Below are 25,147 nucleotides of genomic sequence, written 5' to 3' on the forward strand. Positions count from 1 at the left end.
TTACTCGCACAGACACAGAATTGTTACTCAGGGCCACAGAATTCATACTCAGGGACAGACAGAATTGTTACTGAGTGCCAGAGAATTGTTACTCAGGGACACCTAATCGTTGAATTAAATAGTATGTCAGACAACATGCAGAGGAGTGGCAGAGGAGGCAATGTTTTAGGAGCGAGCAGACGTGGCAGCAGAGGAAGGGGTCGAGGCAGCTCCCGGTGTCATCCAGCGGTCGTGTCTCCACCGACAACCCTGCCGTCATTGATTGGTTGGCTCGGTCGTCTTCCTCTTCCCAGGTCACCTCTGACACCTACAGCCAACGGTCGGTGGGTACGTCAGACACAACCGTTAGTTGGCATGGCCTGGGAGCAAGCCCACTGAAATCACGTGTCCTCTACCTGCCCCTGTCCTTTGCTGTTCCCTCACCAAGCGAAGTATCGCATGCTGTGGGCTCAGCCCCACTGTACAGTGAGGAAGAGCTAACAGAGGGCGGTCAGGAACGGGGGGAGACATCGGCCTTTTCAGCAGCCAAGCGAACAAGTACTGGCGAGGAGAGTGGCTCGGTAGCCGGTCTAGAGACAGGTCTGTTTCCTGACCCAGACGCAGCCGAGGGGGCTAGTAGTGAGGCGGAGACCCTACTTGATGATGAGGAGGTTGATCGCACTTGGCAGCCTCGTCGTCATCAGGCAATTTCTTCCGCATCATCAGGAGAAGAGGGTGGCAGCTTGGCAGCGAGCAAAACAGTCGGTGGGTTGCCCAGGAGACAGCAGCAGGGTCGCATCAGTGTCAGTGGAGCCAAACGTCCACGGAGTAGAGCACCAGCTCCACTGCAGCCTACCACCACGGCCAGTAGTGGTGCCGGTGCGCACGGAGGAAGTAGCAGTCAGCCAGTGAAGAGTAGCGGGGGCAAAGTTTCCTACTCGGTGGTGTGGCAATTTTTCCTCAAGCCGCCCGAGGAAGTAAACGTAGCCGTATGTCGACTATGTGGCCAGAAATGCAAGCGTGGCCAGGGGGCCCATGTTGGGACTACAGCGTTGCGTCAGCATATGCAGCGTCACCATTCGGTGGCCTGGGAAAACCGTGATAAACATACGGCGGTTCTGCCTGCCCCAGCCCCCGCTCCATCACCCGCTCCGTTACTTGCTCCGTCACCCGACGTCGTCAATCGCCCTCTATCAGCCAGTCAAGGCTCCAACACCTCTGCTGAGGGGAGTTGTCGCTCGTTGGCATCTTCCGCTCGTTCAGATGCTCCTTCTCCTGCTACTCCTCTTCTCGGATTCCGTCAACAGTCTTTCTTGGAATCCGTATCCAAGAGACAACAGTTTGCGAGCACGCACCCGACGGTGCAAAAGCTGAACGTCCTCCTGTCCAAGTTTCTGGTGCTGCAGTCCCTCCCTTTCCAACTGGTGGACTCAGCACCTTTCCGAGAAATGATGGCTTGTGCCGCGCCGCGGTGGAGAGTGCCAAGCCGTCATTTCTTTGCCCAAAAGGCAGTGCCAGCCCTGCATTCACATGTAGAAGAGATGGTGGGCCAGTCTTTGAGCATGTCGGTCTCTGCCAAAGTGCACGGCAGCGCCGACGTGTGGAGCTGTAACTACGGTCAGGGACAGTACATGTCATTTACGGCCCACTGGGTGAACGTGGTGCCGGCACAGCCGCACCAGCAACTTGGACAGGTCACGACGCTTTTGCCTCCACGTTTGCACGTCCTTGGTCCAGCAAGCATGTCCGCCTCTACCACCTCTTTTTCCGCCGTGTCCTCAGCCGCCACCCCCGTGCCAAGTCCCATTACCCGACCGGCATATCACATGTGCAGGGCGCAACGGTGTCACGCTGTGCTGCACCTGGTATGCCTTGGCGAACGTAGTCACACAGGGGAGGAACTGCTGAGTGTAATGAACAGAGAAATCGACAGATGGCTGTCTCCGCGCAAACTAAAAATCGGAACCATGTTGACTGACAACGGAAAGAACATGGTGTCTGCTCTGCGTCAAGGAAGGTTGTGCCATGCGCCATGCATGGCTCACGTGTTCAATCTGGTTGTCAAGCGGTTCCTAAAATCCACCATCCCACTGCAAGACATCCTTAAAATGTCACGTAAACTGTGCATGCATTTCAGCCATTCCTACACCGCAAAGAACACCCTCATTGAGCTGCAGCGGCAGAACGGAATTCCACAGCATCGCCTGATCTGCGACGTTGCAACAAGGTGGAATTCAACCCTACACATGTTAGACCGCCTTTACGAGCAGCGAAAGGCCATCACCGATTTCCTGATGTTACAAGCGGATAAAGGTACTCCCCTGTGTAACTTAGATGTCAGCCATTGGCAGCTCATGCGTGACACCTGCCGCTTGCTCAGGCCCTTTGAGGAGGCCACGCTATTCGTGAGTCGGCAGGACTATGGGATGAACGACGTCATTCCTCTGTTGCACGTCCTGGAACAAATGCTGTTAACAATGGCTGGTCAGGGTGCGGTAGACGTGGCGCACAGATCTCAACGCCACATGACCCCTGTGGGGGCAGGACAGGAAGAAGAGGAGGAGGTAGAGGAGGACATTTGTGCTCAGGAATTATTGAGTGAAATGGGTGGTTTTTCCACTCAGCGGACAGGAGTGGAGGAGCAGGAGCATCTGGTAGAGGAGGAGGAGGAGGAGACAGAGGACCCAGACGCACCGTGGCAGTATGCTGTGGAGATGGAGGCAGGGAGTCCCTCGCATTCCTTGGCACAAATGGCCCATAGCATGCTCGGTTGCTTGCGTAGCGACAGCCGAATAATAACCATCAGACAGAGGGATGACTTTTGGCTGTCCACCTTGTTGGACCCTCGCTACCGGTCCAAAATGGTGGCCTTTTTCACACCTGCTGAGAGGGAGGCCAAAATTACGTACTATAAAAACCACCTATGTAGTCAGTTGGTCTCTGCCTTTGTGCGCCAACGTCCATCCTCAGACACTGTGGGCCCTGTGCGCTCGCGTTCCGCTGGCATGGCAGCAGGGGAGGGGTGGGGTGGTAGGAGCAGTGGCAGCTCCACCAGCAGCGGCTGCCTCAGTCTGCAGTCGATGATGAGTAGCTTTCTTCACCAGCGCAGTGAGGAAACTACTAACCAGCCGCAGCAGCAGCAGCAGCATCAGGTGGACCTGGAGCAGGAGCTCAAACAACAGGCTTGGGCCTACTTGGACAGCACCCTGCCAACCGAGGTAGACAATCCCCTTGACTACTGGGCAACGAAACTTGACCTTTGGCCCCAACTAGCTGAATTTGCCCTTGAAAGGCTGTCATGCCCGGCCAGTAGCGTGGCATCGGAGCGCGTGTTTAGTGCGGCAGGAGGTATTGTAACTCCGCGGAGGACACGACTGTCCACCCAAAGTGTGGAGAGACTCACGTTTGTGAAAATGAATCAGGCGTGGATTAGTCTGGATTTCAAACCACCAGTTCCTGACACAACTGACTAAATCCGCCATGAATCATGCCTCAAACATGTGCCACTTTCAGGTCTCCTCACACTGCTGGTGTGTTTAATTTTTTGACATAGGGTGCTGGCAGATTACGGGCCTCCTATAGCTGCTGCCAGGCCCCTAATCTGCCATAGGCCCCTATATACCGCCTCCTCATGCTGCTGCTAGGTCCAGAGTCTCTCATGGGTCCCTGTACGGCCTCCCATTGCTGCTGTCTCCATCGCCACACTCTGCTGCCATGTGCCACTTTCAGGTCTCTTCACACTGCTGGTGTGTTTAATTTTTTGACATAGGGTGCAGGCAGATTACGGGCCTCACATAGCTGCTGCCAGGCCCCTAATCTGCCATGGGCCCCTATATACCGCCTCCTCATGCTGCTGCCAAGTCTAGAGTCTCTCATGGGTCCCTGTACGGCCTCCCATTGCTGCTGTCTCCATCGCCACACTCTGCTGCCATGTGCCACTTTCAGGTCTCTTCACACTGCTGGTGTGTTTAATTTTTTGACATAGGGTGCAGGCAGATTACGGGCCTCACATAGCTGCTGCCAGGCCCCTAATCTGCCATGGGCCCCTATATACCGCCTCCTCATGCTGCTGCCAAGTCTAGAGTCTCTCATGGGTCCCTGTACGGCCTCCCATTGCTGCTGTCTCCATCGCCACACTCTGCTGCCATGTGCCACTTTCAGGTCTCTTCACACTGCTGGTGTGTTTAATTTTTTGACATAGGGTGCAGGCAGATTACGGGCCTCACATAGCTGCTGCCAGGCCCCTAATCTGCCATGGGCCCCTATATACCGCCTCCTCATGCTGCTGCCAAGTCCAGAGTCTCTCATGGGTCCCTGTACGGCCTCCCATTGCTGCTGTCTCCATCGCCACACTCTGCTGCCATGTGCCACTTTCAGGTCTCTTCACACTGCTGGTGTGTTTAATTTTTTGACATAGGGTGCAGGCAGATTACGGGCCTCACATAGCTGCTGCCAGGCCCCTAATCTGCCATGGGCCCCTATATACCGCCTCCTCATGCTGCTGCCAAGTCCAGAGTCTCTCATGGGTCCCTGTACGGCCTCCCATTGCTGCTGTCTCCATCGCCACACTCTGCTGCCATGTGCCACTTTCAGGTCTCTTCACACTGCTGGTGTGTTTAATTTTTTGACATAGGGTGCAGGCAGATTACGGGCCTCACATAGCTGCTGCCAGGCCCCTAATCTGCCATGGGCCCCTATATACCGCCTCCTCATGCTGCTGCCAAGTCTAGAGTCTCTCATGGGTCCCTGTACGGCCTCCCATTGCTGCTGTCTCCATCGCCACACTCTGCTGCCATGTGCCACTTTCAGGTCTCTTCACACTGCTGGTGTGTTTAATTTTTTGACATAGGGTGCAGGCAGATTACGGGCCTCACATAGCTGCTGCCAGGCCCCTAATCTGCCATGGGCCCCTATATACCGCCTCCTCATGCTGCTGCCAAGTCCAGAGTCTCTCATGGGTCCCTGTACGGCCTCCCATTGCTGCTGTCTCCATCGCCACACTCTGCTGCCATGTGCCACTTTCAGGTCTCTTCACACTGCTGGTGTGTTTAATTTTTTGACATAGGGTGCAGGCAGATTACGGGCCTCACATAGCTGCTGCCAGGCCCCTAATCTGCCATGGGCCCCTATATACCGCCTCCTCATGCTGCTGCCAAGTCCAGAGTCTCTCATGGGTCCCTGTACGGCCTCCCATTGCTGCTGTCTCCATCGCCACACTCTGCTGCCATGTGCCACTTTCAGGTCTCTTCACACTGCTGGTGTGTTTAATTTTTTGACATAGGGTGCAGGCAGATTACGGGCCTCACATAGCTGCTGCCAGGCCCCTAATCTGCCATGGGCCCCTATATACCGCCTCCTCATGCTGCTGCCAAGTCTAGAGTCTCTCATGGGTCCCTGTACGGCCTCCCATTGCTGCTGTCTCCATCGCCACACTCTGCTGCCATGTGCCACTTTCAGGTCTCTTCACACTGCTGGTGTGTTTAATTTTTTGACATAGGGTGCAGGCAGATTACGGGCCTCACATAGCTGCTGCCAGGCCCCTAATCTGCCATGGGCCCCTATATACCGCCTCCTCATGCTGCTGCCAAGTCCAGAGTCTCTCATGGGTCCCTGTACGGCCTCCCATTGCTGCTGTCTCCATCGCCACACTCTGCTGCCATGTGCCACTTTCAGGTCTCTTCACACTGCTGGTGTGTTTAATTTTTTGACATAGGGTGCAGGCAGATTACGGGCCTCACATAGCTGCTGCCAGGCCCCTAATCTGCCATGGGCCCCTATATACCGCCTCCTCATGCTGCTGCCAAGTCTAGAGTCTCTCATGGGTCCCTGTACGGCCTCCCATTGCTGCTGTCTCCATCGCCACACTCTGCTGCCATGTGCCACTTTCAGGTCTCTTCACACTGCTGGTGTGTTTAATTTTTTGACATAGGGTGCAGGCAGATTACGGGCCTCACATAGCTGCTGCCAGGCCCCTAATCTGCCATGGGCCCCTATATACCGCCTCCTCATGCTGCTGCCAAGTCCAGAGTCTCTCATGGGTCCCTGTACGGCCTCCCATTGCTGCTGTCTCCATCGCCACACTCTGCTGCCATGTGCCACTTTCAGGTCTCTTCACACTGCTGGTGTGTTTAATTTTTTGACATAGGGTGCAGGCAGATTACGGGCCTCACATAGCTGCTGCCAGGCCCCTAATCTGCCATGGGCCCCTATATACCGCCTCCTCATGCTGCTGCCAAGTCTAGAGTCTCTCATGGGTCCCTGTACGGCCTCCCATTGCTGCTGTCTCCATCGCCACACTCTGCTGCCATGTGCCACTTTCAGGTCTCTTCACACTGCTGGTGTGTTTAATTTTTTGACATAGGGTGCAGGCAGATTACGGGCCTCACATAGCTGCTGCCAGGCCCCTAATCTGCCATGGGCCCCTATATACCGCCTCCTCATGCTGCTGCCAAGTCCAGAGTCTCTCATGGGTCCCTGTACGGCCTCCCATTGCTGCTGTCTCCATCGCCACACTCTGCTGCCATGTGCCACTTTCAGGTCTCTTCACACTGCTGGTGTGTTTAATTTTTTGACATAGGGTGCAGGCAGATTACGGGCCTCACATAGCTGCTGCCAGGCCCCTAATCTGCCATGGGCCCCTATATACCGCCTCCTCATGCTGCTGCCAAGTCTAGAGTCTCTCATGGGTCCCTGTACGGCCTCCCATTGCTGCTGTCTCCATCGCCACACTCTGCTGCCATGTGCCACTTTCAGGTCTCTTCACACTGCTGGTGTGTTTAATTTTTTGACATAGGGTGCAGGCAGATTACGGGCCTCACATAGCTGCTGCCAGGCCCCTAATCTGCCATGGGCCCCTATATACCGCCTCCTCATGCTGCTGCCAAGTCCAGAGTCTCTCATGGGTCCCTGTACGGCCTCCCATTGCTGCTGTCTCCATCGCCACACTCTGCTGCCATGTGCCACTTTCAGGTCTCTTCACACTGCTGGTGTGTTTAATTTTTTGACATAGGGTGCAGGCAGATTACGGGCCTCACATAGCTGCTGCCAGGCCCCTAATCTGCCATGGGCCCCTATATACCGCCTCCTCATGCTGCTGCCAAGTCTAGAGTCTCTCATGGGTCCCTGTACGGCCTCCCATTGCTGCTGTCTCCATCGCCACACTCTGCTGCCATGTGCCACTTTCAGGTCTCTTCACACTGCTGGTGTGTTTAATTTTTTGACATAGGGTGCAGGCAGATTACGGGCCTCACATAGCTGCTGCCAGGCCCCTAATCTGCCATGGGCCCCTATATACCGCCTCCTCATGCTGCTGCCAAGTCTAGAGTCTCTCATGGGTCCCTGTACGGCCTCCCATTGCTGCTGTCTCCATCGCCACACTCTGCTGCCATGTGCCACTTTCAGGTCTCTTCACACTGCTGGTGTGTTTAATTTTTTGACATAGGGTGCAGGCAGATTACGGGCCTCACATAGCTGCTGCCAGGCCCCTAATCTGCCATGGGCCCCTATATACCGCCTCCTCATGCTGCTGCCAAGTCCAGAGTCTCTCATGGGTCCCTGTACGGCCTCCCATTGCTGCTGTCTCCATCGCCACACTCTGCTGCCATGTGCCACTTTCAGGTCTCTTCACACTGCTGGTGTGTTTAATTGTTTGACATAGGGTGCTGGCAGATTACGGGCCTCCCGTTGCTGCTGCCAGACATGTAATCTGCCATGGGCCCCCGTACCGACTCCTCATGCTGTGACGTTGCAACAAGGTGTAATTCAACCCTACATATGTTAGACCGCCTTTACGAACAGCTAAAGGCCATCACAGATTTCCTGATGTTAAAAGCGGATAAAGGTACTCCCTGTGTAACTTAGATGTCAGCCATTGTCAGCTCATGTGTGACACCTGCGCTTGCTCAGGCCCTTTGAGGAGGCCACGCTATTCGTGAGTCGGCAGGACTATGGGATGAATGAGGTCAAATCGGCCATGGGCCCCCGTACCGCCTGTTCACGCTGATGCTGGTCCCACAGTGTGACCTGGGTCCCTGTACGGCCTCCCATTGCTTCCACTCTGCCATGTACCTCTTTGAAATCTCCTCACACTCCTGCGGTTGTCCATTTTGTCATAGGTTGCTGGCAGATTAGCGGCCTTCCATAGGTGCCGCCAGGCCCCATATCGACCATGGGCCCCCGTACCTCCTGGTCACGCTGCTGCTGAGCCCACAGTGTGACCTGGGTCCCTGTACGGCCTCCCATTGCTTCCACTCTGCCATGTGCCACTTTGAAATCTCCTCACACTCCTGCGGTTGTCCATTTTGTCATAGGTTGCTGGCAGATTACAGGCCTTCCATAGGTGCCACCAAGCCCCATATCGGCCATGGGCCCCCGTACCGCCTGGTCACGCTGCTGCTGGGCCCACAGTGTGACCTGGGTCCCTGTACCGCCTCCCATTGCTCCCACTCTGCCATGTGCCACTTTCAGGTCTCCTCACGCTCCTGCTGGTTTCCATTTTGTCATAGGTTGCTGTATGGCCTCCCATTGCTGCTGCCTCCACCGCCACACTGTGGCTCCAAACACTGGTTTTGGCCCCGTGACTGGCCAAAGGAGTGAAGTGTGCAGTGATTCTAAGATCGACGGCACTCATCTGCATGTCATACTGACAGACAGTATTATTTCTCTTCCCCAGCAGACTCCAAGGGCATTTAAATTAAAGGTACAGTGTTCTGCACTAATATTAAGTCTCTCTGAAGCCTAGAAACACCCTTTTTTAAGTTAAATTCACAGCGAATTTATTCGACTCGAATCGAATATTGTCCACGAATTCGCCGAATCAGTCGAATCGAATTTTTCATTTCTTCGCTCATCTCTAATTATTATTTAGGTTTTGTTTTTTGTTTGTTTTTTAACATACCGTCACCCTAGCAGTACAATGTCACCATAGTGACACTGTACTATTTGTGGGGGGTGATGAAGATTTTTTTTTTTTTACACTGATTGCTTTTACACCCATAAAGGCTGTTTAAGCAATAATTTCTCATTCTCTCGGGCTGCATTCTTGCAGCCATTGAGAAATACTGTGTGAGCTGTGATTGGTCACAGCTTGTCACATGGTACAAGGCTGTTGTGAATAGCCCGGTACCATGTGATCTCTGTGATCATTCACAGATTTCACAGGTAGTAAGCAATGATGTCAGAAGTGACATCTTGCTTACACCTATTCATGTGATCACTGAATAGCCAATCAGTGATCACATGATCAGGACCTCACACATAGGTCCCGTACAGCGATCAGTGTTCTGCTGTGTCTGGAGGACACAGTGGGCACCAGATCGCGGTGCCGCATGCTCCCAGGGAGCACGCACAATCCAAAATGGTGGGCACCATTTATGAACGGCAACCCGCCCCTGCACTGCTACTGTCTGGCCGTTTATATACAGCGGCCGGATGGGAAGCGGTTAATAGGCAAGTGTGCAGGGGATATAGCTGCTCTCTTACCTCTGTCAGCCTGCAGGGAAGGAGCGGAGACATGAACTTCCTCCTCCATGTCACCCTCAATATGTGGCGTCCAAAACACTAGAAAAAGGTTTTGGCTGGTGTTAACCATTAACCTCTTATGGCTCCACCACAGTACATTTACTGTGGCAGTGCGACACAGGCAGGCTCAGTCACATATATACAGTGTACGTGACCTGCTTCTTCCGCGTCTGCGGGCGTGTGCATGCACATTCCCCGCCAACCCACACTGTGACACCACTGATTTTGGCTAAAACCTATTGATCAGCTGTGTCCAATCACAGCCCAAAGTCCTGTGTTGACAAACACACAGGACTCTGTGTAAACAGAAGAGCGATCTTGCTGTTTCTTCTCCTTGAAAAACATGGAGAAATAAAACGCTAGATCCACAAGTAAAAGCAGCACATATTACACATTGTTAGGCAAACAATTAATCCCTTGATTGCCCCTAGAAGTTAACAGCCTCCCAGCCAGTGTCATTAGTACAGTGACAGTGTACAGTATCAGCACTGATCACTGCATTAGTGTAACTAATGATGTCAGTGTCATTTAGTCAGTTAGTGTACCTCCCAGTTAGCATCAGCAAGCGCCAAATTGCACACCGCACTATCACAGTCCCACCATAAGTCGTTGATCACCACCATTACTAGTACAGTGTCATAGCTGCTTAAATTCCAGTATATCTATATACCATTGTTTGTAGGCACTATAACTTTTGCACAAACCAATTAATATACACTTATTGAGATTTTTTTTTACCAAAGACATGTAGCGTAATACATTTTGGCCTACATTTATTAAAAAAAGTTTTTGTTTTTTTTTTATTGGTTATATTTATAACAGAAAACAGAAAATATTGTTTTTTTTTTCCCACAATTTGCAATCTTTTTTCATTTATATAGTAAAGAATAAAAAAACCCAGTGGAGATCAAACACCACAAAAAGAAAGCTCTATTTATGGGAAAAAAAGACATACATTGAATTTGCATACAATGATGCATGACTGCACAATTGCTAGTTAAAGTAGCGTAGTGCTGAATAGCAAAAAAGGGCCTAGTCATGAAGGGGAGAAAACCTTCTGATGCTCAAGTGATTAAGTACCTAAAGTGGAAGAAAAGCCTAACTATAAGTATTCCTAAAAATGAGGGAATATTTTCAAGAATAGTTATAGTTAGACTTTTTTGCCGCTTTAAGACTAATGTAAATGTCTGTGATATTGGAAAGCTATAATATTTGTACACATTTTTGTAGATTTTAGCATTACAAATTCTAGAGCATACATCAGTAGTATAATGCCCACTATTTAAATTACTGTAACGATTATCATAATCTACTAACTGTTATAGAACCAAACACTATAAAACAGAGACTGTAGAATTGTTTTTTCTATAAGCAGTAACTAAAGTAGCAAAGATGTAGAGGCTTGCAAAAGGATTTGTTATGCCAAAACTCATATCAGAAACTCTATTTATGTAATATTAACCGCATGGTGTTCTTCTATTGAGTGCTAGAGAAATGCATTTACAGCTTGTGGAGAAAATATCTTTGATACACATCAAAAGGACCACTTTATTTACCAGCTAATCAATAAAGGATGAGTTATATATGACATTGTTTCAGACAAAGCCTGGAGAAATAGCGAGAGACAAATGTAGAACACTGTATGAAATGGTGGGAGCCCGAGCTTTGTGAACTGCCTTATGTTTGCCACTGGCAGTATGATTGACAATAGGGAACTGAGCGTAAAGAGATATTGATTGAAAAGGAAAGACGCTCAGTGATCCCTTGAAGGCACACAGAACACAATCTTCAAACTACAATAATGCATCTTTCTGCCCTTAAGTATATTTCAGGAGATTTTTATTTCCTTTATCGACAGTCTGCTCAAGTGAAACTTAAGTGATGCACTTGGCTACTGAACAAGTAAATCCCAGGGAAAAAAACATTTGATTTATCAACTTGGCATGAACAAAAAGAATAAAATAGAGCATAAATAAGATACACTTAAATAGACTCTTAATTCACATTTTATTATGTAACTTTTAATTAACTGGACATTCTTATTAAAATTATTATGGTTATAGCACCATTTGGCAATACATACAGTATTTTAGGGTAATAGTTATCTATTTACCAGTATATGTAAATGTGTTATGTATAATGCCAAAGGCCTTTCACTATGACCAGGTTGCCAACATGAAGTGTGAGGTCAAAAGCAATGTAATGCTGTTTAACAGTGAACAAAAGAAGAAGAATGGCTGCCTTTTATTGTTGATGCATTGGGTTGAGTTTAAAAGTTGAAACATGAACGTATGTTATATTCTTTCAGTGTTTGTATGGGTTTCCCATAGTTGATTTGTTTTTTTTCCAAAATCATTAAAACATATGTAGGAACGTGCAGGTTTCCCTCTGTCCTGTATGTGGGCGGGGCTTACCGCACCCAAGTGGGGACAGAAAGAGAGCACTCCAAAAAGGCAAGCTGGGGCTGCCAAACAACATAAGAGTGGCTTTTAAGGGCAGCACTCCAACAATGCTTCTCCACAAGCTTACATAATAACACCTTGTAATACATGTCCACATTTCTGTACTTTTTATACTGTTCACCCCAAATATCAGTTCCTCATTACACTTTATGCACTCTAGATAACAGTTCTTCAATACACTTCACAACCAGCCCAGTAACCAGTCGCCTCAATCCCAGTGACATTGCTTCGTATGTTTCTCATGAATACTAGGAAGCTGAGCTCTTGTACCACACCTGTGCTTAATCTTCATACGAAGCTTCACCCCAACTACTGTGACTCCCAGGCTGAGTCCTGTGAAGTTGGACCCACTGTTTGGGTTCCAGTCACTAGGGAAGGAGCCTAAGCACATACGCTCCATCACTACCAGGTCCTTCCATCACCTTTGCCAAGTCACTGCTTCCCAACTGGATAGCTGCTTATACACATAGACACAGGTACAATAGTCATCTGCAATAGTAACAAAGCCTCCTACAAATCGCTTCATTGCACATTAGACATTTCTACAGCATCTTCTCTATGTTGTCTTGTACCCTAATTAAGCACTGTTCTTTGTGATACGCCATACATGCATGCACCCCTTTAAGGTTATACTCAAGTAACTTCAGTCCAGGCCAAGTTGAATAGCTGTAATAATTCTTTACTGAAGATATTTAAGTGTAACAAATGAACAAACAACATAAGATGTTTTCAATATATATTCCTGCACAAGATCATGTAAGTGCTCCTTAATAAGTGTCCTAGTGCCCCTAAGTGACCCTTTGAGGTGGTCCTACAGTGAATAGGTGAGTCCATTAGTTCTTGGTAATTAAGTGTCCATACTCTGGAATCCAGACTGGGATCCTACAAGGAGTGGTCTAATGTAACATTTCACGTTTTTAGCAGCATTCTGTTACTTTAAATGGGGAGACCTGGAACCAAACCTTCGACCGTGTTACTAATTACAGGGCCCCCGGGAGATGGTTCTTTTCCAGGGATGGACTGACAACTCATGGGGCCCCTGGGCAATAGGGGATCATGGGGCCCCTGAGTCCTTGCCCAAACTAAAAAAAACCTATGAAAAATGTACCAGGGGCATCTCATGGGACCCCCTACTGACCCTGGGCCCTCAGGCAGTGCCCCGGGTTTCCAAATGCTCAGCCTGCCCCTGTTCTTCTCCTTTTTTATTTGTTCACTCTGGTTGAGGGCGGTACTTCCCTCACAAGTGCAGAAAACCCTGACCAGCAGAGTTAACCTCTACCTTTTAGGGAGTACCACCTCAGCCAGACAAACATAAGTTAGCAATGCAAATATATACATTTTAGAATATTAAGTTATAGCTGCACTTTCACACAGGTCTCCTCCCCAACCCCCACTCTGTGACTGGACTGTGAAATGAGAAGCAGCACACTGATGAGCTCATCTCTCTGTCACTCTGCTTGCTCCTTCTATTGGCATGCTCTTTGCCTTGCAAGACACCTGATTGGATCCTTGTACTGCTTCTTCCTCACCCTCTCTGAGCTCTGCTGTACAGTAGATTGTGAAAGGGTGATTTCAAGTCAAATTCGGGCACATACACTTGTAGTGTGGGGAAGGATTAGAACTTCTGTCAGGTTTTACTTCTATTCAGGACTCCATTAAAGAGATTTTCCTGTTCCACTGATAGTATTTTCACAAAACAGAAAGTAATGGAAAATCTGCAACAGGTACTCAACAGGCTCCTCTAACTCTACTGATAAAAGTATTTTTATTTCTGCCTGTGTTGCTATAGGAGATGTATCTTTACTTGTGACTTACTGGTGATACCGTCATCGGTAGAACAGGGGATGAGGGGTAAATCTCTCTAATTGAGTCCCGCATAGTAGTACAACTCAACACGGTTCTAACCTTCCTCACTCTATTCAAAACAAACAAAAAAAAATTTGACTAGACATACACTTTAATTTGTGTGTTTTATATCTGCCTGCAGTTCAGCTTTAACTATTTTCTGTCTGGTCACTTTAAAAAAATGGCCAGAGGGCTGCTTCCTGGACTTGGGAGAATGTATTAAAATGTCCTCCCACTCCCATTGCTCCTGTACGCCCTCTAGGGTGTGTAGCAGTGTGCTCCTTTGGATCACAAACTGGGGTAAACGGTCAATGAAATTGCCCTATACCATGCTATTGCTGTGACCAATCACAGCTATCACATTGCATGTTTCAGCGTTTGAACATTTTCATCTCACAGCGGTTACCTATGAGAGGAAACAAAGTGTACACACAGACTAGACACTATAAAGATATATTCACAGCACCACATCCCTTACAAAAACAGATGAAGATAGGTTTAAAGGGAATGGGACTTTAAATGTGCTATATTCATAAATCAAACATGGAACAGTTAAAATTCAATAATATTTATTACAAATCCATTAAAAACCAAAGAAGGATTTTCCAAGTGATTCTGATAAACATCCTCTTCAATTCTTGCAGGCAAAGTCCTCTATGCACTTTCTTCTACATGTTTCACCGTATGGCTTCTTCAGGAAGTGTGCATACACAGGGCTGGTGCTAGACTATTTTGTGCCCTAGGCAAGACCAGCTCCAACATCCCCCCCCCCCAAAAAAAAAACTTCACCTGTAGTTCCACTTCACCCCTCCTAGCACACATCCTCTTTCCTCTTTTCCACCAGAGCTCAAATCCTCTCCCCAAATCCTCCCTCCAAGCTTAAATCCCCCAATTCTACCTCCTAGCACAAATCCCCTAAATACCTCATCCTAATACAACCCCCTCCAAATTACCCTTCCCAGCACAAACCCTTCCTCCCCACCCAAATTCCCCCTCCTAGCACAAATCCACCTACCCCAGCACAATCCAACAAAATCTCCCCTCCTAGCACAATTTTCCCCCAATCCCTTAATCTCTTAGTACAAATTCCCCCAATCCCCCTCCTAGCACAAATTCTCCCCAATCCCCTCTCCTAGTACAAAGTCCCTTCAATCCCCTCTCCTAGCATAAATTCCCCCCCAAATCCTCCCTCCTAGCACAACCCCCCAGTCGCCCCTTCTAGCACAAATAACCCCCCCAATCCTCCCTCCTAGCACATCCCCCCCAATCTCATGCCCCCTATCTCTTCCAATGACCACTCATCTCTTGGCAGCAGGGTGCCAGGGAATTAATCAAACATTGAAAATGTTGATGTAAGAGTGATCCTGTGTCATCTGCTTTATGGAGGATTGCTCCACTGACAGGAGAGGAGAAGAGAGCACAGCCCGTTCACTCCTGTCTCTCTCCTGTCATTTCTCATTTACAGGCTTCACTGCTCCAGGCTGCTCTCCCCTTTTCCCAGCCATGAGGGAATGGGGGAAGGCACTCAGTGGCCAGGAACGGTGTCCATGGAAAGACCATGGAAAGACCGGCCTGGGGGGGCACAACTGAAACCTGGGGGGGCTTAGCCCACCCCAGCACCCTCTTAGATCCGGCAATGGTGGAGAGTAGGGAAACCAGCAGCGCCCTAGGCAGCTGCCTAGCTTTCCTAGTGGTAGTACTGAACCTGTTCATACAGGATACTAGCAGAAATTGAAAAATAAATATAAGATGTACAGCACAATTGATGGAATAAACCTCACCAAAGAGTCAGCCAAAGGTGTGGTCCAGTCTGGGGACCACCGCAGAGGAGGAATATCCTATAAATATGACTTATATTCATTATTATTTAATCTCTATAGGGTACAGTTAAAACTGCCTATTTCTTCTTTTATACATTGCATTCTCACAAAGGGTTATCAGGTTAAGTAGGTCCAAGAAAGAAGAAACAAAGGGGAAGCCAGGGTGTCACAGAATAGAGAAAGCTCAATCTATATGAATACACAAAAAATACATATATAGAAAAAAAGAAATATATATATATATATAGATAAATATAATTGTATATATGTTAAGATAATCAAATAAGCACAGCAGGGAAATCTCATAAAGCGACAGGACATTCTAATTCCTCCGTCTCTCAAAACAATATTGTCACTTTGCAGCAAAAAAAGTATGTAAGGTAAACTTACTTGGGCGAAAAGCATCTGTGAACATGCCACTGGCTCCCCAAACCACCACAAAATGTCCGCGTTGTGGCTAACCATGCCTCTTAAAAGTACTTTGGGGTGTTTACTCTTCAAAATGTGGTTTTAACTGTGCTCTAGGGCCTCCAAAAATATGACTGACAGTCAAGAAGCTAGTTGCATAATGTATGCCCCTGGAAAGCTTGGATGTCCTCCTTTTGGGCCTCTTTATGTGGTTAGGTTGTGAAAAAGTCTCTCAAATGTAGTATTCCCATGCTTGAAAGGAGTGGATTAATTTTTTTTAGTATAATTCTACGTTTGCTCATGCTGTGTGTGAGAATTTCCAAAAAATTGTGGCAAAAAATGACAGTTTCAAAAACTACCTTGTGTTGTTTGCTTTCCAAAATGGGGTAATTTGGTTGGTGTTTCTCCTGTACTGGCACTTCAGGGCCTCGAGAAATTTGATAAGTTGTCAGGAAATTAGGTGCGTAATTTATGCCCTTTGAAAGCTTGAAGGCACACCATGGATTTTGGACCCCATTACATTTTGTGGCTAGACTCTGAAATGGTCTCATGAATGTAGTATTCCCATACTTGGGAGCAGAATGTGTTTTAGGGTGGAAATCTAAGTATTGTGTTGTGTGTGAGAAATATCTTAATAATTGACAGCTTTGTATTTAAAAAATCCCATTTTATTTTTCTTTTTGTATTTTCCAAAAACCTTGTGTCAAAAAATGTAATCTTCAAAAGATTACATACGCTTTAGAAAATATGTTGGAGGGTCTGCTTTGAAAAATATGTTCATTTTGTGTGTGTTATCCTACCCTGGCCCTTCAAGGCCTCAAGAAATGTGATAGGAAGTCAGTGAATTAGAAGTGTAATTTATACCCATTGAAAGCCTGAAGGTGCTCCTTGGATTTTGAGCCCCTATGCATCTACACAGGGTATAAAGTCTCACATGTATCGTATCCCCATACTCAAGAGGAGTATAAGAATGTGTTTGGGGTGTACTTGTAAATATGTTTATGCTGTGTGTTAGAAATAACTTGTTAAAATAACAACTTTGTGAATAAAGCACATTTTATTTACCAAAAAAGTGACAAAAAAATAAAACTGCAAAAAACCCACCATGTGCTTGGGAGAGTACATACATGTTTTTTTTTATCTTTCCCCCTCTCTCTCCCTCTCAACTTAGCAGGGATAACAACCCCCCCCCCCCCCCCCATGGGGATAATCTGAGGTCTAAAGGTGCAGGAATTGGTATTGATCTGAAATCTGAAGGGGCAGGAATTGGGTTTGATCTGAGGTCTGGAGGTACAAGAATTGATACTGATCTGAGATTTGAGGATGCTATTATTCACTGGCATGCCAATTGCCTAATGCTTTTAAACTGACACTTGTGGAAAAGATTGATGACCCCTAAGGTAGATGACAAGTTGTGGTGTTTATTGGCCACTAGATCTCAGAAGCCACAATCCACATTTAAATAAATTCATGTATGCAGGTTCCACTTTCAAAGTTCCTTCCAAAATCAGCTTGCAGCTGAAGTTCTCCTTTAAATTAATTACTTTTTTTTCAAAGAAAATAAACAAACCTTAACCATGATTCATCACAAAAAATGGTACAGTATATAGCTGGTAACTTCAATTTAATGGAAGACTGCCCATTGTTATTATATATTGTAACATAATGGATCTATCATAGAGACCAACTAAAAATTATAGCCATTCTTGTACATTATTAGTTTTCTAAGAAAAGGAATCTCAGTAGAACATTTGACTCCTTGACCCCTCCAGTACATTTATCTGTGTCCAGCAAAGAAAATGTAATAACGATATTAGCCTCCAGGTAACAAACAGTAATGTACTTTGTTGCAAATATTGAGTGAGACATCAATGATGGCACTGTCTAATAGGCTCTTATCACTCAGCAGAGCTTGACAGCTCTCCCCCAGGCCCTGTCACTCTCTTAGTAATTTAAACTTTGCAAGGTGCTAAAGGAGTTTCTGGTAGTGGACTCCTCAGTATAGCAGGGAATGAGAAGTAGAATGTTAAAGATAACTCATCATTTATTAAGACATTCAGGGAGATAGTTAAATATGGAACTGACTTGCCTCACATTAAAAATGATGTGAATGAAGACAGATGTTTTATGAATTATGTCTGTTCTAGGCACAGACCCAGAAGAAACTATTCTAAATGCTTTCAAGATTTTTGATCCTGATGGAAAAGGCCATATAAAAGCAGATTAGTAAGTATATCATTTTTATAACATTATTTCAATAAATGAATAGTAACCGATCCATTTTAATGCATTAAGTTCAATGCGCATTCAGTTTTAGGTTAAAGGTAGCATATCAATAATGGCCTTTGCAAAGTTATGTATTCATCTCATGATTTAGGAAATATTCAAGGAAATGCAATTTTACTAAAATATATTTATAAAGAAGAAACTCATTCCACCTCTTTTTTGTGATTTTTGGCAATTTGCTGTTATTAGCTTGCCCTTGTGAAGATGGAACACAACTATGCTCCTGACACAATATATATACAGTAAATCCAATTTAGCCTTGTATAAATTGAATTTACCAATCAGTTTCACCTTCCAATTTGCAAAGCAACAGTATCTTTTCAAAGAGCCCACACTTTTGGGCCTTTTTCAAATAGGTTGCTGAAGGAAGGGGGTAAGAACAGGTGGCTGAGCCATGGTTTTACAGCCCCCTGATCACCACCTAAAGGAGAACATGTATTCACTCAGGGCTGTATACACTGTCACTTTTCCCAAGGTGGCAGTGTCTTTTCAAAGGCTTAATCTACCCAAAACTGAAATCTAAGTTTCTGGTAGATGCTGGAAAATTGAGTCACTTAACAATATCTTATATTTCTTGAGGATTCTATTGGTGAGATTTTTGCATTTGGGTTCCTGGATCTGTACACCTCTATTGCTATTATAGTGGATTTCTCACTCTCCTTGATGGATGTTTAAGTTATTTTATATTATGAAGAATGCAACAGGAGGTCTCAAAAGACTATTGGAAAAGAGAGGTGATGAGAGAAAGTAGTAGATGCTCATATATAGAGATGAGCGAATCGAACTTGGCGAAGTGGAATTCGTTTCGAATATTAGGAAAAATTCGATTCGCACCGAATCCGAATTTTAGCAAACTTCGGACGCACGAATCGAATTTTCCCCGATCAGCCGGCAAAAAGTGTCACTGCAGAGAGCTCCGCTATTTCTGACAGTTCTCTGACAGTTCCTTCACATTTACAGCGGTTGAAACATTGTATCTATTTGTTTCCATTTAGGATACAGATGTTTTTATTCAGAAATAAATAGATACAATGTTTCAACCGCTGTAAATGTGAAGGAACTGTCAGAGAACTGTCAGAAATAGCGGAGCTCTCTGCAGATACACTTTTTGCTGTACTAAAATTCTTCTTCTTTTCATTCTTCTTCTTCTTTTCATTCTTCTTCTTCTTCTTCTTCCTCTTCTTCTTTTCATTCTTCTTCTTCTGCTTTTCATTCTTCTTCTTCTTCTTTTCATTCTTCTTCTTCTTTTCATTCTTCTTTTCATTCTTCTTCTTTTCATTCTTCTTCTTCTTCTTTTCATTCTTCTTCTTCTCATTCTTCTTCTTCTTCTTTTCATTCTTCTTTTCATTCTTCTTCTTCTTCTTTTCATTCTTCTTCCTCTTCTTTTCATTCTTCTTTTCATTCTTCTCATTCTTCTTTTCATTCTTCTTCTTCTTCTTTTCATTCTTCTTCTTCTTCTTTTCATTCTTCTTCTTCTTCTTTTCATTCTTCTTCTTCTTCTTTTCATTCTTCTTTTCATTCTTCTTCTCATTCTTCTTTTCATTCTTCTTCTTCTTCTTTTCATTCTTCTTCTTCTTCTTCTTTTCATTCTTCTTCTTCTTCTTTTCATTCTTCTTTTCATTCTTCTTTTCATTCTTCTTCTCATTCTTCTTTTCATTCTTCTTCTTCTTCTTTTCATTCTTCTTCTTCTTCTTTTCATTCTTCTTTTCATTCTTCTTCTTTTCATTCTTCTTCTTCTTCTTTTCATTCTTCTTTTCATTCTTCTTCTTCTTCTTTTAATTCTTCTTCTTCTTCTTCTTTTCATTCTTCTTTTCATTCTTCTTCTTCTTTTCATTCTTCTTTTCATTCTTCTCATTCTTCTTTTCATTCTTCTTTTCATTCTTCTTCTCATTCTTCTTTTCATTCTTCTTCTTCTTTTCATTCTTCTTCTTCTTCTTTTCATTCTTCTTCTTCTTTTCATTCTTCTTTTCATTCTTCTTCTTTTCATTCTTCTTCTTCTTCTTTTCATTCTTCTCATTCTTCTTTTCATTCTTCTTCTCATTCTTCTTTTCATTCTTCTTCTTCTTCTTTTCATTCTTCTTCTTTTCATTCTTCTTTTCATTCTTCTTCTTCTTCTTTTCATTCTTCTTCTTCTTCTTTTCATTATTCTTTTCATTCTTCTCATTCTTCTTTTCATTCTTCTTTTCATTCTTCTCATTCTTCTTTTCATTCTTCTTCTCATTCTTCTTTTCATTCTTCTTCTTCTTCTTTTCATTCTTCTTCTTTTCATTCTTCTTTTCATTCTTCTTCTTCTTCTTTTCATTCTTCTTCTTCTTCTTTTCATTATTCTTTTCATTCTTCTCATTCTTCTTTTCATTCTTCTTCTCATTCTTCTTTTCATTCTTCTTCTTCTTCTTCTCATTCTTCTTCTTCTTCTTTTCATTCTTCTTTTCATTCTTCTCATTCTTCTTTTCATTCTTCTTTTCATTCTTCTTCTCATTCTTCTTTTCATTCTTCTTCTTCTTCTTTTCATTCTTCTTCTTCTTCTTTTCATTCTTCTTTTCATTCTTCTTCTTCTTCTTTTCATTCTTCTTTTCATTCTTATTTTCATTCTTCTTCTTCTTCGTCGTGCCCCGTGACTGCCCAAATGAGTGAAGTGTGCGGTGATTCTAAGATCGACGGCACTCATCTGCATGTCATACTGACTGTCAGTATTATTTCTCTTCCCCAGCAGACTCCAAGGGCATTTAAATTAAAGGTACAGTGTTCTGCACTAATATAAAGGCTCTCTGAAGCCTAGAAACCCCTTTAATAAGTTAAATTCGCAGCGAATAAATTCGCATCGAATCGAATTTCTCCCGCAAATTCGGCGAATCAGCCGAATCGAATTTTTGAATAATTCGCTCATCTCTACTCATATACTATGGGTAAAATAAACTATTTTTTTTATTATTATTTACAGAGTCTAAGGTTGACCTCCAAAATGCATTTAGATGTATAGGCATGTCTATGAGTAAGTCACATGAGTAATAAGGCATAGTTCTAGGTTCCCAAGACTTCCAGCTCCCTCTCCATGGGTGCAATGCTTTCACAAGTGTTCTGTCCACCAAGCAAAACTATTAGAAACATACAGAAATGTAGGTTGCACTTCACTGTCTCTATCAGGTAAAAAATACATCTTTATTTCAGGTTAGCATATATGCATTATTGCAATATATTATTTGTATGCATGCAGCTAGTGGATTATTATATTATTATGTTTCCATAGTTTTCTTTTTACTTTGTACCTCCATTTTTCTGTAATTTCAGTTGTACTTTCTGAAATGCAAATTACAAAAAACATGTAAAGACATTTTCTTTGAAGTACTCAAATATAATAGTCTTAAAGACCTGAGTCAGCGATCTTTATAACTTTGGGCCATAAGTATTGCATTCCTGATTGATGCACCCGATGTATATATTCTATAACAGCACATCTAATTTTCAATTATTTTATGTAACAGCATCAGGGAAATGCTAACAACTCAAGCAGACAGATTCAGCCAAGAAGAGGTATGATTGCTTATTTATCTTCTAATTTGCAAAAAGTTAATCATGGTTACACCAATATAATCTTATTTATTTCACGGTACAGGAAAAATGAGCTGCATTGCTTTTGACTAGATAGGTCTAATTAGCAAATATGAAGTGCTGTTGTCCAGGTTTGTTCAAAATATCCCTTAGAAATGGCATGGTCATATTAAGACATAGAGCTAATTTGAACTGTATTGACAGATTGTATTTATTTTCCCTTCCTAAAGACAGCTTTTGCAATATTGAATGCAGTTAAATAATAGAGTAGGTACTTTGAAGAACTGCCCACTGCTTGGCACCAATAAAATCCCTTCTGACTTATGATCTTTTCTTTGCTGTTCATTGCTATTTGCACTTGTACTCTCTTATAAAAAAAATAACATTACTTGCAAGAGATATTCCAAGCCCACTAATCTATAGGGTCAAGGTCAGGGGCAGACTGACCATTCGGGAACTTGGGCAGTGCCCGAGGGTCCAGGGTCAGTATGGGGCCCCATGAGATGCCCCTAGTACCTTTCATAGGCTTTTTTTGGGTGTGGTTTGAGTGTAGGCGGGGACACAGGGGCCACATGATCCCCTATTGCCTGGGTGCTCCATGAGTTGTTAGTCCACCCCTGGTCAAGGTACTAGCAAAAGTCAGGTTATGCAGGGATAATCAAACAGTTATAAAAATACAAACTCAGCACCACACTTTACTGTATATTTCTTAGCCCACCCACTCATTTATTTAACTTAATTCAAAGTTGAACATTAGGAACCCTCCAAAAGATGCCCATTTTGAGTAATAATTTAGTAACCATATTCGCTCCCACCCCATTGTATATATACAGAAACAAAATTTTGCTCTTCTGGTAGTGGTTACTTTAAAGCTTCTCAGTATCCCTTTGAAAAGTGTTCCTTCTGTTTCCCATATACTCATGCCATTGCCATGATGCCATCTGATCAGAGTCTATCCTCAGCAAAAGCTAGTATCCTGTGCCTGCAATAGTAGCTGTTCATTGTGTCTGTATTACAATCACCTGTCACCATTTACTGCTGCAGCACCATTACTGGCATCACCAATACCATTGACTTTAGTTCTTGTGATTGCTATCATCTTTACATCCAGTCCAATGCTATAACTAGACTCCACCTCCGCAACATCTCCAAAATACGTCCGTTCCTAACCCCGGAAACTACTAAGCAACTCATTCACTCCCTTATCATATCACGACTTGACTACTGTAACTCCCTCCTCACCGGCTTACCTCACCACAGGCTATCCTCGCTTCAGTCTATCCTGAATACAGCGCCCAGACTCATCCACCTTACCAACCGCTCCATATCTGCCACCCCCCTCCGCCAATCCCTCCACTGGCTTCCGATTGCCCAACGCATAAAATTCTAATTACTAACATTGATGTACAAAGCTGTTCATAACACTGCCCCAAACTACATCACCGACCTGATATCCTTATACCACCCAAAACGTACTCTCCACTCCTCACAAGACCTCCTACTCTCTAGTTCCCTGGTCTCCTCCTCCCATGCCCGTCTCCAGGACTTCTCCAGGGCTTCCCCCATCCTCTGGAACTCCCTACCCCAATCCATCAGACTATCACCTACTCTGTTCTCCTTTAGGCGCTCCCTGAAAACCCATCTCTTCAGGGAAGCCTACCCCACCCTCAACTAATTGCTGATCTCCTCCACTCTTTCTACCACTCCATCCCCCACAGCTATTTCCTCGAGTATCACTATACCCTCCCTCCTAGATTGTAAGCTCCAAAGAGCAGGGCCCTCTAACCCCTCATGTATTGAATTGTATTGTTACTGTACTGTCTCGTGTACTGTCTCCCATTAAAATGTACAGTGCTGAGCAAACTATTGGCGCTATATAAATATTGTATTATAATAATAATAACTATGCAAAATTATTTATTAATAACTTTTAATAATTTTTATCAATTAATTAAAAAACCTGACTGGCGTAATCCAATCATGTGCAAAACAAAAAAACTATATTCACAAAGCAAATTTTCACTACATTTACTAAGCTATGGTAAAATTTAATTGCAGAGTAATCATTCCTTTGTGCATTGACCAGTCTATTTGCCTAGGAAATCAACTCCATAGTATTTACTGACTTTAATTTTTCCCACAATATCAGACTTAGCACTTTAGAGGCCTGAGGAATTGCTTTAAAGACCAGCTTTCTCATCACATTTCCCTGGATGTTCTGGTGTTTGATGATAATGATAATTCTAAGGATTTTTTTTTGCTCTTTCAGCACGATGGTAAAATCTGATTCCTTGGTTATTAAGGCCGGTGCCAGACAAATATCCCTTTGAACAAAGCAACACAAACAATTCTTGCCAATGTCACATGTGTGTACCACATTGCCACATGTTGCACAAGAAAAAATGCTGAACTCATGAAAAAAAGATATTACCAGGATTTTATTGAGATCTGATGTAACCTTATATTGTATTCATGTCATAGATCAGCCAGATGTTCCATGCCTTCCCCCCAGATGTTGCTGGGAACTTGGATTACAAGAATCTATGTTATGTTATCACCCATGGTGAGGAGAAGGACCAGGAGTAGTAAGATGACACAATTAAAGACAGAGCTCCTACAACGGGAACAACATTTCAACATGTTGCCTAATTTACTGTGATGATCAAAGTGCCTAAATTGTTTTAACTGTCTCAGTAATAAAAACAAGTATTCACTGCCGGTATTTGCATTATCATTGCCTGTGTGTTCAGAGTTTAACATGTTCTAACTGATGTATTCGGAAGTCGACATGTTTAAGGCTCAACTATTGTTCATACTAATAGAATTTACACAGTCAGAGGCATCTCCTTTAGAGCATAAAACAGACAGAGCTAAAACTTAAGTATTTGGGGGCAATGTAATCTGCAACTCATAACTTTACAATCTTAAAGTGCTACAGATACTAGATTAAAAGGAATTGAAGAAAAATTCCAAGTGCAGCATTTTACATAGTTTATTGGTCTAGCTCAATCCAATGTAACTATGCATATACAGTATCGTACCTGTGGGATCACTGTAGAAGCTGGAAATTACTGTAGTAGACAGTAGTGACCTCCACTAGCTTCCAGGTCCCATGTCAAGTGTCTGCCCTGCTGTACTCTGAGCACAGGCAGTGAGCTGGCTGGCAAACGTTCCATTCAGAAAACGCTTAGCATTTTCTCAATTGGGCAGTGAAGTTGTGATCTCCATTGTGTCCAATCATAAAATGCTTTAAATTCAATGCAAAGCATTCTCTCTGTG

General features: G+C 44.5%; 1 protein-coding gene across 1 annotated transcript in view; it reads left to right on the forward strand.

Moving 5' to 3' along the window:
• The window catches only part of MYL10 (myosin light chain 10), an 85,994-nt gene extending 61,408 nt beyond the window's left edge, over window positions 1-24,586 (forward strand). Inside the window, exons 5-7 of the mRNA XM_089683748.1 lie at window positions 18,181-18,259; window positions 21,802-21,850; window positions 24,350-24,586. Coding sequence (XP_089539874.1) covers window positions 18,181-18,259; window positions 21,802-21,850; window positions 24,350-24,454 — 233 coding nt within the window. The 3' untranslated portion in view covers window positions 24,455-24,586. The remainder of the gene's footprint in view (window positions 1-18,180; window positions 18,260-21,801; window positions 21,851-24,349) is intronic.
• The last annotated feature ends 561 nt before the right edge of the window (window positions 24,587-25,147 follow it).

This window comes from Staurois parvus, unplaced genomic scaffold (genome assembly GCF_062004578.1).
Source record: "Staurois parvus isolate SC_StPar_1 unplaced genomic scaffold, SC_StPar_1.0 ptg000321l, whole genome shotgun sequence".
NCBI classification, from domain to species: Eukaryota; Metazoa; Chordata; class Amphibia; order Anura; family Ranidae; genus Staurois; species Staurois parvus.